Source organism: Poecilia formosa, unplaced genomic scaffold (genome assembly GCF_000485575.1).
Source record: "Poecilia formosa unplaced genomic scaffold, Poecilia_formosa-5.1.2 Scaffold63, whole genome shotgun sequence".
In the NCBI taxonomy this organism is placed as follows: Eukaryota; Metazoa; Chordata; class Actinopteri; order Cyprinodontiformes; family Poeciliidae; genus Poecilia; species Poecilia formosa.
Window position 1 is genome coordinate 2364025 of NW_006800002.1, and position 11057 is coordinate 2375081.

General features: G+C 41.3%; 2 protein-coding genes and 2 long non-coding RNA genes across 5 annotated transcripts in view; 3 read left to right on the top strand and 1 right to left on the bottom strand.

Moving 5' to 3' along the window:
* The first annotated feature begins 945 nt into the window (after window positions 1-945).
* On the top strand, window positions 946-5069 carry thap12b (THAP domain containing 12b). Its single transcript, XM_007554431.2, has 5 exons — window positions 946-1271; window positions 2376-2496; window positions 2597-2704; window positions 2792-2828; window positions 3053-5069. Exons 1-5 carry the CDS (start codon window positions 1183-1185, stop codon window positions 4945-4947), a joined length of 2250 nt encoding a protein of 749 aa, XP_007554493.1. The 5' UTR covers window positions 946-1182; the 3' UTR covers window positions 4948-5069.
* Window positions 5070-6032: 963 nt separating this feature from the next.
* LOC107836493 (uncharacterized) lies at window positions 6033-7791 on the bottom strand. The gene is made up of 2 exons (XR_001662402.1): window positions 7706-7791; window positions 6033-7645 (listed from the first exon to the last, which is right to left on the bottom strand). It is a non-coding gene; the product is annotated as an uncharacterized LOC107836493 (long non-coding RNA).
* map6b (microtubule-associated protein 6b) overlaps window positions 7639-11057 on the top strand; it is a 15468-nt gene continuing 12049 nt past the window's right edge. For both annotated transcript variants that reach the window (XM_007554432.2, XM_007554434.2), the window contains exon 1: window positions 7639-8507. In XM_007554432.2, the coding sequence (XP_007554494.1) occupies window positions 7792-8507 (716 nt within the window). In that variant the 5' untranslated portion in view covers window positions 7639-7791. The remainder of the gene's footprint in view (window positions 8508-11057) is intronic.
* The window catches only part of LOC107836494 (uncharacterized), a 2616-nt gene continuing 2535 nt past the window's right edge, over window positions 10977-11057 (top strand). The window contains exon 1 of the long non-coding RNA XR_001662403.1: window positions 10977-11022. This is a non-coding gene — a long non-coding RNA (uncharacterized LOC107836494). The remainder of the gene's footprint in view (window positions 11023-11057) is intronic.

An 11057-nucleotide genomic window follows, 5' to 3' on the forward strand; every position in this document is an offset into this window, starting at 1 on the left:
ATTTTCTGAAAGTGGAAAGATTTTTTCCCCATTGCCTATCCAGTGGTGTATCCATGGGTCAACTTGGGGGTCAATCATTTTTGCTCTGTGAATGCTCTCCCTCTGAAACATCAACAGAAAGTTAAAAGTATCGATATGGATAAAAATAAATGGTCTTCTTCTGTCACTAAAGTTGTTCTGGATTGAGATTTATATTAGGTTAAACTGACTGACACAGGTGTGCACAGCTTGCACTAATTAAGTATCATTAAAACACAGATATTCCCTACATTAGGTTTTTAGGTACACACAAATTCTGCTGTACCTAAAAATATGACCACATCACCCTCAGGATTTTTGTAGTCCAATTCAGAATTAATTTTAACATTCTGTTGACTGTAAATGCTCGTGTAGGTTTTTGCAGCCAACAAGAATATTTTTCAAATTGTTTTAAGATCTCCTGTATAGCACTTTGGACAACATGAACTGCATTAAAATCTTGCTTACAAAGCACTGATTGTTTGCATGTTAGACAAATAATAAAAAACCGTGTCTTATCTTGATTTAACGATAAAAAAATTAAGATATTGTGTTTTTGGCACAGTAATCTCAATTATTGTCTCTTAACTACTATGTGTTAAAACTATTTCTAGTTAAATAGTTAAGCTGTTAGTTAAAGGTAAACTTTTGTGATGTTTTATTGAGAAAACCTAATTTCAAAGCATGCTTCTTTTTGGACTCCAAGAAGAACACACCACTCACAATATGGCGGACGCACAGACGGCCTGTGTTTTATCTGCTCTTATCAAATGCCTGTGGGTGGCAGCAGAGTGCTGTAGGAAGTTAAGGTAACTACGTCAGATAGAATAAAGAAGAAAAAAAATGCCTGGCTGAAATTCCATTGGCCTATCTGATTATTCGATTGACCAATAGTTATATAAATGGTTCTCCATTCGTCCAATTACATTCGTCGTGGGCGGGACATGGCGCCGCAAAATGAAGTAGCATGAGTCCAAATGTAACTGTTGTTTGTGTGGCGGTTTTTTGGGTTTTTGAGATGTTTATGAGACATTTCTTTGCCAAAATCATAGTCCGGCTTTGATTTGAGAATCACACCGGTGGACTTGGCTTCTTGAAAGGATATCAAGCTATCAGAGGACATTAGCCAGCGAAGTTAGCTTAGCTAACTTGCCAGACTGAAACATGCCGAATTTTTGCGCGGCTCCAAACTGCACACGGAAGAGTACACAGTCCGATTTGGCATTTTTTCGTTTTCCTCGAGACCCTGAGAGGTAAATAAACATAAAACGCATCGCACACAAAGACGATCTTAAAGTATTTCTTAAAGTCCCGCTAACTTTACAAGAGTTCTTTGTTTTGTGTATGTTGAGCTCATGTTAACGAAAAGTAATGTTTTACCTACGACCACATTCTTTTAGAGGTTTAAACTTTAGACATTAAAATACATGTCTGTCTGATTACGTAAGTAATACATATTAAATGAAATCACTTATTCTGTCCTTGAGTAGCTTTTATCCCGAATATTAATAATTTCTTTTTACTTTTAATTGAGTAAAACTATGGTGAAGTAGTCCCACTACTCTTTGGGTACTCTGGCCGTTTTTTATGTCAAAATTCTATTCTTTTTGCAAATTAAAATCCCCCAAGTTGCATTTAATATGTAAATATAAAAGTTTAATGCTGATATTGTTACAGAGGTCAGCCATTAGATAGGAAATCGTGACAAACAACAGACTTAGGGGATGGATTGGACAGGCAAATGAATGGAGGGAGGATCAATTGAGTGCTGGAGAAGCAGATAGTTGAAGAAATGAATGGAGTGAAAAATGGATTGATGAGTGGATTTTGAAAATGGGACAGGAAATACAACCTAGTTGTACATATTTTTCCTGATGTTCTGTTTTAAAACTTATTTAGATCTGGAAAGCACTTAAATGAAATTCCTAAATCCTTGTTGGTTCTGAAATACTTTAGCATAGAACTTCAGACTTAGCTTCTATGTTGGTCAGGAGAAGGAAAAACTAATTCTACTTTAGAAGTTATCCTAAATTAGACTCATTTGCTAAAACATTCACCCAAAACATACATTTGTATTTACATATAATTGTACAGTTTCTTGCTATAAAACAGACTTAATGGCATTTTATTATAAACATTGGAGAGGTCAAGTTTCCACTGGAGGAGAAAAATGAAGAGAACATTTTTTCTTTCCACAAAAATATTTGGAATGTCGTTCTTACAATCATAATAGTCTGAAAGATCTATATTTAAAAAAAATATTATAAACACTTTTACTTGGGAGAGTGTGACTACATTATCGAAACTTAAAGTAAAATGTCATGTTGTAGAAACCTATTGTGTATTTTTGTTTCTAGATGCAGAATCTGGGTGGAGAATTGCCGTAGGGCGGATCTCGAAGCCAAAACAGCCGACCAGTTGAATAAGCACTACAGATTATGTGCCAAACACTTTGACCCTGCCATGGTGTGCAAAACTGTGAGTGTCGACGCCATCTGTGTTTTAGCACTTGTGTGACAAATCTACATCTGTGTAATTCTGTATTTGTATAATCTTATTTGATTGTTTTTCATCTCAGAGCCCCTATAGGACGGTCTTGAAGGACACGGCCATCCCAACCATTTTTGATTTGACAAGCCATCTGAAAAACCCTTACACCAGGCATCGGAAGCAGATAAAAGAACTTGTAAGGAAAAATCTTGTTTAATAATTTAGCTAACTTGGCTATTTTTTATTTTTTGTGAGTTAATCCCAGTTTCTTAATTTTCCCTAGACTGATGAAGATATACAGAGGATTAAAGAGAGACGATGTAAGTATTTGGAGAACCGTTTATAGGTACTTTTGTGTTGACTTATTTATGCATGAAAAAATTGACTGGTGACTGGAATCGATTATTTTGACAGTTAATCGAATAAATAAAACGGCACATTCTGTTGATTTTTCATTTAACCTCTTAAACCTTTTTTATGCGATATTAGAAATACATCAAGTTGATAATAAACAAATGTAATTCACTTATGTCTCTTTCCTCAGTGGCTTCTGCTGAGCAGACCATCAAAAAAGAGGATCTTTCAAACATTGCCGACAACGAGCCTCAGCTTTCGGCCGACGAGAAAGAGTACCGGGATTATTTGAGGTCTTTGTTTGAGATTCTGTTCATGCTGGCAAAACAAGCAATCCCTTTGACCACCGGCAGAGTATCCGAAGAAGAACTCAAGTCCAACAACTTCCAGGCTGTCATAGATTATTGTATGAATGCCGGAGACGAAGCTCTGAGGAAGAGATTCGAGGTGACTGCGGTGAACAGTGAGTACCTCAGCGCTGCCCAGCTGAATCAGCTCCTCGACGTTTGTGAGAACACGGTGAGGGAGGAGATGCTCATGGAGGTGAGGGAGAGTCGTTTCTACTCCCTGGTGACGGGCGACCTGGTCGAATTCGCCAACAGCAAACACTTGCCCGTGTTCCTCCGCTTCGTCAACCAGCAGAACGTCCTCCGAGAGGAGTTCGTGGACTTCCTCCCATTCGTGGACGGAGACGAGGCGGCGCTGGTGGAAAGCCTGGAGGCTCTCCTGGTGGACCGCTGGGGACTCAGCATGGAGGACTGCCGTGGTCAGGCCCACAAGGCCACCGGGACCTCCACCACTAAGATGAAAGCCGTGGCCGTACTGCTTATGGAGAAGTACCCTCTTGCGCTGCACATGCCTTGCTCGCATATGGCGCTGAACATCCACCTCGCCAACAACCTGCCTTTCCCCAACGTGCAGATCGTCATGGAGAATCTGAGGAGGATTACGTCCTTCTTTAAAACCCCACACACTCAGGATGAGCTGGACAAGGCCATCTCCATTCAGTTCCAGAAGAACGAGGAGAAAGGAAATGCTCTCAAAAAGATGTGCTCCTCCGGATGGACGGAGCAACACAACATCTTTGACGTGCTGCTGGATATATTGCCTTCACTCCTGCTGTGCATGGACAGCATTCGGGACAATGCCGACGGAAAGTTTTCCAGTTGTGTCACCGCGGATGCGTATTCCATCGGAGAAAGCATTGCGGACTTTGAGGTGATTGTCACCGTCGTCATCTTGAAGAACGTTCTGACGTTCACCAGAGCCTTTGGGAGAAACCTTCAGGGGGAAACGCTCGACGTGTTCTCCGCCGCAAACAGCCTAACAGCGGTTCTGTACTCCCTCAACGAGGTCAACGACAACATCGACGTGTACCACGAGTTCTGGTACAGCGAGGCCGTCAGCTTGGCAGCCCTCATGCAGATCCCTCTGTCCGTCCCGAGACTCTTCCTCCGGAAGCAGCGGGCGGCTGACCTCGGCGAGATCCAGGCCGAGACGTACTTCAAGGAGTACGTGACCATACCCGTGATCCGTGGCATCATGCAGGAGGTGGAGGACATGTTCTGCGACAACAACCTCCGAGCTCTCAAGTGCCTGTCGCTGGTTCCGGCCGTCATGGGCCACATGAAGTTCAACACCACGGAGGAGAACTTTGCCGAGGTCTACAGCGGCGACCTTCCGAACCCAGACACGCTTCCTGCCGAGCTCCACTGCTGGAGAATAAAATGGAAGCACAGAGGGAAAGAGGTGCGCTTGCCCACTACCATCCACGAGACCCTGCAGTTGCCGGACGTCAAGTTCTTCCCCAACGTGGACGCCTTCCTCAAGGTGCTGTCCACCATGCCAGTGCTCAAAGTCGAGAAAGGCACGGGCGAAACCGCCACCGAGCGGCTGCAGGCGTATCTCGGCAGCGTGCCCGCGAAGCATTTGAACAAAAGTCTGGCAATGCTCCACATTAATACCCATGTCAAGCACGACCTGGATGTCATGGTGGACAAATACTGCCGGCTGTACCCCGAGGATGACCCCGAGGCTGAGGCCGAGGACGTTGGCGAAGACGTTATTGTGACCAAAGTGATCTGAAACTTTGGCTCAAATTCTCACTTGTTATCTTTGAGTAAAATACCACAGTTTTAACTACAAAAAAAAGGTGAATATTATCTTATTACTGCATCTGTAATAAATTTGTCATCTTAACGCCTTGCAGTCGGTTGTTTTAACAGATATGCTGCTTCTTAGCCCGCTAGCTGTAGCTACAACAATAGTTACTATAAAAGAGTTAAAGGTGGTGATGCATGACTTTACTGTGATGGAGCATTAGGGCCATGCTATGAGAACAAAGATGATAAAATTAGAATAAAGTCATGAGAATTAAGTCATAATATTACAAAAATAAAGTTGTACAATAATAAAATCAAAAATAATACAAGAGTAAAGTCATACTTTACTTTTGTAAAGTATGACTTTACAAGAATGACTTTACAAGTACATGAATGAGCAGGCACACGCAGTGCTATGCAACACATAACAATAAGAATGATGTTACAAAAAAAGATCATCGGAGCCAGCAGGCAGTTCTGGACGACACAAGCATTCCATTAACATTTTCACATGAAAGCAGAATGGAAAATATTCACAACAAATCTCAAGTTTTTACAGAGATTTCACAGTCATAATCTGTAAAATTATAATTTTAGGGATTATGACTTTAACCTGTAAAATTTTCTTAATACTGACTTTATTATCGTACGAGTTTATTTACGTAGTATAACTTATCGTGATACGACAACTTTACGCTCAATTCGACTATTCTCTTAATTGAACTTTATATTCTTTTTAATATAACTATTCTTGTCATATTGTAACTATGTTAAAGTTCACTCCGAAATTCAAACGAATGCGAAGTGGATGTTTTATTATTTTTTTTATCAGTTTATGGAGCTTACATTTTTGAGAGATTTTTAACTAAAAATGATAGAAAGTGTTTATTGTGTGATGTGTAAATATTTAGTGTTTCTCCAACAGACTTTGAGTAAAGTACCACATTTGAGTTCTTGTACGCAATGACGCCGTAATAAAATGAATTAAATCTTTGTTTTTTTGTATTTTTATTATAGTTAGCCTTTTGATATTTGTGACTTTTGTAATTGATCTGATAACTTCTGTGGGTTTTTTTTTTCTAAATCAAATGATATGATGCAGGCAGATCGCTCAGTTTTTTTTTAGAAAAAGGTTCTTCATCCGGGTATCAAATGGGAGCAGCAAGTTTGGTAATCTGTCTCCTACTGTGTTTCTTTATTCTGGTTTTTAATAGTCTTTCACTTATTAAAGAGCAAGTATGTTGGAAGTGCGTCTATACTATGTTCAATTATCGTTTTATGCCAGGATATGTCTAAACAAAATGTGACACTTGTTTTTTTTTCTACTTGTGTTTTGAACATGATTTTGTTTTTGTATATTTTTGAGAGAAATGTTTTAATTTTTTTTCTTAAACACCCTGTAAAAACATGAAATCTGTTCCTTTTTTTCCATGTTTAAGTCATTAATCCATGTTTTTAGTCCTGCAGAAATATTAAAGTTGTCCATTAAAATAATCTATTAAAGCACGACTGCCTGGTTTGTTTGTTAGGTGCACAGTTATGTCGACATTAAACTTTCTCAGCAACAGTCACGTCCCAACTAGCTCAAGCTACACAAACTAGCTACACAAAGTTGTTAATGTCATTAAATTGTTAGATATAGAAAAAAAATTACATTTTAAATATAAATGTTGACAAGCAACTTCTAGCAGAGGTCATATTGTCAGGCATCAAAGTTGCTGAGTCACATAATGTACTTCTGGTGGCATTACCAGAAGTACGACATTACAAATTATCTTAAATGTTTCTTAGTATATTAGAATATAATTTAAAGATGGATGTTACTCAATTTAAAAAAAAGGAAAAATAAAAATGTTTTAAAGTTTTTTTCAGTTAATTTTGATGATTATGGACGTCAATAAGAGATCAATATTTTTCATAAATTTGCCTTCTGAAAAAAAGTTTCTCCATGCGCATATATGCTCTCAATACTTAAGCTCTGTGAATTTCTGCAAAAAATAAATAAATAAACTTTCCAGGGTTCTGATTTTTTATATATATTTTCAACGTCACAACGTTTCAAGAATTTCAATGACCAGTGGGAGGATTTTCTAATATTTTGTAATTGTATGAATGTAGGCTGTACATTAAATCCACTTTTCACTGATTCTTTTCTGACACAACTACAAGCTTTTCATGTTCTTTGTAAATTCAATTTAGATTGTATTAAAGTCATTTATTGATGACATATTAAGCGGAAGCAGGTAAATGCCGCCGCGCGTGCTATTTAAATGTGATGAAATCTGGAAAGTCCTTGAATTTTATGTTAACCGAGGTGTGACAACCCTGAATACACGTTTCACTTTGTGATTTACTACCTTTTCATTTGTAACTTCATTTAAATGTGTTCTTGTGTTGTGTCGCCTGTAAGCGTTAATTTAAATAAGTTATATTCCTTTTTGAACGTCGTAACATGGCAGCAGGAGGGTTAACTGTATCTCCTCCCTCTCCGTGCAGGACGGACGCAGACTGAGTTCAGGTGATGTTTCGCCGTACAACCACGCAGGGCATCAGACAAATGTGGGGTGGGGTCGCTTTGATGCGCAACCAGACAGCGATGCTCACTCCACGGTTAGCCCCAAAGTCTTAAACTTCACTAAGACCGAGCACCCTGCAGAGGGAGGCGATCTGTTCAAGGGGAGCTGCAGAATTGGAGACTTTTGCATCGAACGTCGCGCGTTTTTATTATTATTATTATTTACCTCCCTCCTCTCTGCGCGTTTTTCCACGGATAGAGCCTGTTCCTCCCCTTGCCCATCTTTTCCTCTTCCTCTTCAGGTTGAGCGTTATGGCCTGGCCGTGCATCACGCGCGCTTGCTGCATCAACCGCTTTTGGACCGAGCTGGACAAGGCGGACATCGCGGTGCCTTTGGTTTTCACCAAATACTCGGATGTGACCGACGTGCAGCACCTGCCCCACCACCCGCAGCCCAGGCAGAAGAAGGCCGCGGCTATTGCCATAGAAACCCAGCCGCATCCGGAGGAGCGAGAGGCCGCCAAGGCACCGCCCGCGGCGGGTGGTGCCGCAGCGGCCAAAGACGGCGCGTCCGCTGCGTCCGTCATGCGCCAAGACTTCAAGGCGTGGAGAGTGCGCCCCGAGCCCAGCTGCAAGCCCCGGAACGAGTATCAGCCGCCGCCGGCTCCGTTCAGCAACGAGACTCAGTATCAGAAGGATTACAAGCCCTGGCCCATACCGAGGAAGCACGACCACCCGTGGATCCCCAAACCCAGTCCCACCGCCGGCTCCAAGCTGGAGCACGCGGCGGCGGCGGCAGCAGCAGCTGGCGAGAGCGAGAGCGGCGTGGAGAAGAGCGAAATCGAAGAGAAGATTCAAGAGAAGGAGTCAAAGGAGGCAGTGAGGAGGGAGAAGTCCGCGGAGAGGAAAGCGGCAGAGAAGACGGAGGGACCCGCAGAGGTGAGCGCAGAGCAGCGGAGAGGCAGAGCCGCAGCGGACGCTCTCAACAGACAGATAAAGGAGGTTATGTCGACTTCTAGCAGCTACAGGTAAGAGTGTGAGGGTAACCCAGGACGAAGCTGGCGCTTATATCCTGTAACCCTTTCACGCATGATAGGATTTTTGCATTATATGGGCATAAAACATATTCCACTTGGGGTACAGGAAGTCTTTAGACTCTATGTGGGGAAAATCCGAGCATCTCGGAAGGAATCATGCAGAATTTTACTTTGGGCCCACCTCCTTATGCCCACACAGCTTGATTTACAGATAGAACAATCAATGGGTCGACAGTAAATCAACCGACACAATGGGTTTCGCTTAATTAACACAGGAGTCACGTCACAAATTTGATCAAATGAAAGTATATTCTAAAAATTAGTTTTTGCATAGTGATCCTGTAGAGCTTCGAGTTCAGAATTTATCAGGAAGTAAACAAAGAGTTAAAATCACCACATGGGATGGTCCTTTATTTCCTGAATAAATTAAGTAAAAATTTAATTAGTACAGTTTTTTCATTATGATGTCATTTATCTTTTTTTAGCCGTTGACTCAGTTTGAAGTAGAGGTGTGCGATACTTCATATTGTGGTATCGATTCCATAGCAATTAAATACAACGCCTCGACGATACTGACCCGATACTTTTTATTCAAGTTTGATACAACCTCAAACTTTCTTCCGTTAGCTGTTTTTTTGTGGGTTTTCCTTTAAAATGTTTTGTTAAAACCTTAGACTAAATTTGGAAGTAGGTCTCTGCAAAATACTTTAATAGCATAATAAACGGAAATAACAGAAAAACAAAACATATTTGTGTGCCTCTACAAAATTATAATTTGAGAAACCAAATCTTACTTAGATAGAGTTGGGACGCTGGAATACCTAAAATAAAATAAAATTTCAAGGAGAGAATTTTGAAACTATCTCACCATGCGAGTATCGATCTGATGCTGTTATCAACTTAGTATTGATATGCTATGCTAAAATAGATCATTTGTTTTTAGGAAGCGGCCAAACTATGTTACGTTCGTCATCAACTGCTATAAACAGCCTTTACTTGTTGATTTATTGACAAAAGTTTTTAAAGGTATGCCTGAAATGAAGCACCAGCAGAAATAATGAAATTAGCGTTGAAGTATGACTGGTAAAATAGCTAATAATGTTTTCCTTATTATATGTGCAACTGGTTTGTCAACCTGCAAATCAGTTGTGAATTCAAGTACTATTGACCTAAGCAGCCACAAACTGTACTTATTAGCCAAAACCCCTACAAATTACATTAAATACTGCTGCTTCCAGTGGGAGCCAGAAGAAAGACCCATAATCGTTTCCCCAGTAAGCCTCCGAGGAATAAGGTGGATAGAATGTTCAGTTCCAATGGTATCAATTACATCAGCAGTGATGTCATCACTCTATGATATCACAAGGGAATTGCTCTCTTGAAAACTCGCAGACAGAGTTTTCTCTGACCTGTTCCACAGTTCAATCGTGGCAGATCACCCTTCAGAGCTTGTTAGATATCGAGTCCAGAGAAGTGAGAATTTACCAGTCATGAAGCAACAGCAGACTGCTTTTAAACATGAAGCTTTACCAGCTAAGCTTTCATGGGTCGACATAGTAGATCTCAACATCCAAGTCGACTATGATGCTGTCATTTTCCCTGTTGAAGATGACAGCGTCAGCCCCATTGAGCCGGAAGATCTATTAGAGATCCAGGGGGAATCAAGTCCTTCCGGCAACTTTGAGACATCTTTGGAAGTCGAGCAGAAAACAACACCCTCTGCTGGCTTCGAGATTACCCCCTCAGTGGAAGACTTGGAAGAGACAAACCAACACATCAAAGATCTGACAAAGCAGGTAGACGATCTTAAAACAGAGTTGCAGAGAAAGAATTTTGAACTCCACGAGGAAAGAGACCGAAGGATTGTATGTCAGGCTGAAGTCAAATCCCAGCAGGAGGAGATTCAAAAACTGCAAATGATGTTGGAAAAAGAGCGTCACCAGCAAAAGATTAAAGATGTTGCAAAGGTTTCCTGCTCTTCCAAAGTCACAGTTGACAAGAGTGCTCTTCAACAGCTGGAGTACTTCAAGCGGGAGGCTGCAAAATACGCTTCCCGCAATAAAGGCCTAATTGAAGTAATGGTTGAAGAATACAAAGTGAGACTTAAATATGAGGAGCAGCTCAAAAATCACTCTGAGCAAGCTTCCAAATTTAAGGCTCAGGAGGAAACGATGAAAGCTCTCCAGGGTCAGGTTGCAGACCTTAAGGTGGAGTTAAAACTTGCTCTAGAAAATATCCATCCTAGAGTCTCCACCCAACCAAAGACCCCCCCGCAAGCAGAGGAGCCCAAGCAAAGGCCGACTTTCAATCAGCAAGGGGTCTCTATGCATAGCCTGACTCGGCCTTTGCGCCGACCCACATCCAGCTTGCAAACGGAAGGCTCCCTACAAACTGAGGAGACCAAGGAGAAACGGACCTCCAATCAACCAGGGAGGTCTGAGGAAATACGGAACTCCAATCAACCAGGGAGGTCCGAGGAAATACGGACCTCCAATCAACCAGGGAGGTCCGAGGAAATACGGACCTCCAATCAACCAGGGA

Bases quoted from the DNA above. Each gene is read 5' to 3' on its own strand.
- thap12b (XM_007554431.2), top strand. From the start codon at position 1,183: ATGCCGAATTTTTGCGCGGCTCCAAACTGCACACGGAAGAGTACACAG. The intron at 1,272-2,375 runs GTAAATAAACAT...TTTTGTTTCTAG, and splicing joins TTTCCTCGAGACCCTGAGAG to ATGCAGAATCTGGGTGGAGA. The intron at 2,829-3,052 runs GTAAGTATTTGG...CTCTTTCCTCAG, and splicing joins GAGGATTAAAGAGAGACGAT to TGGCTTCTGCTGAGCAGACC.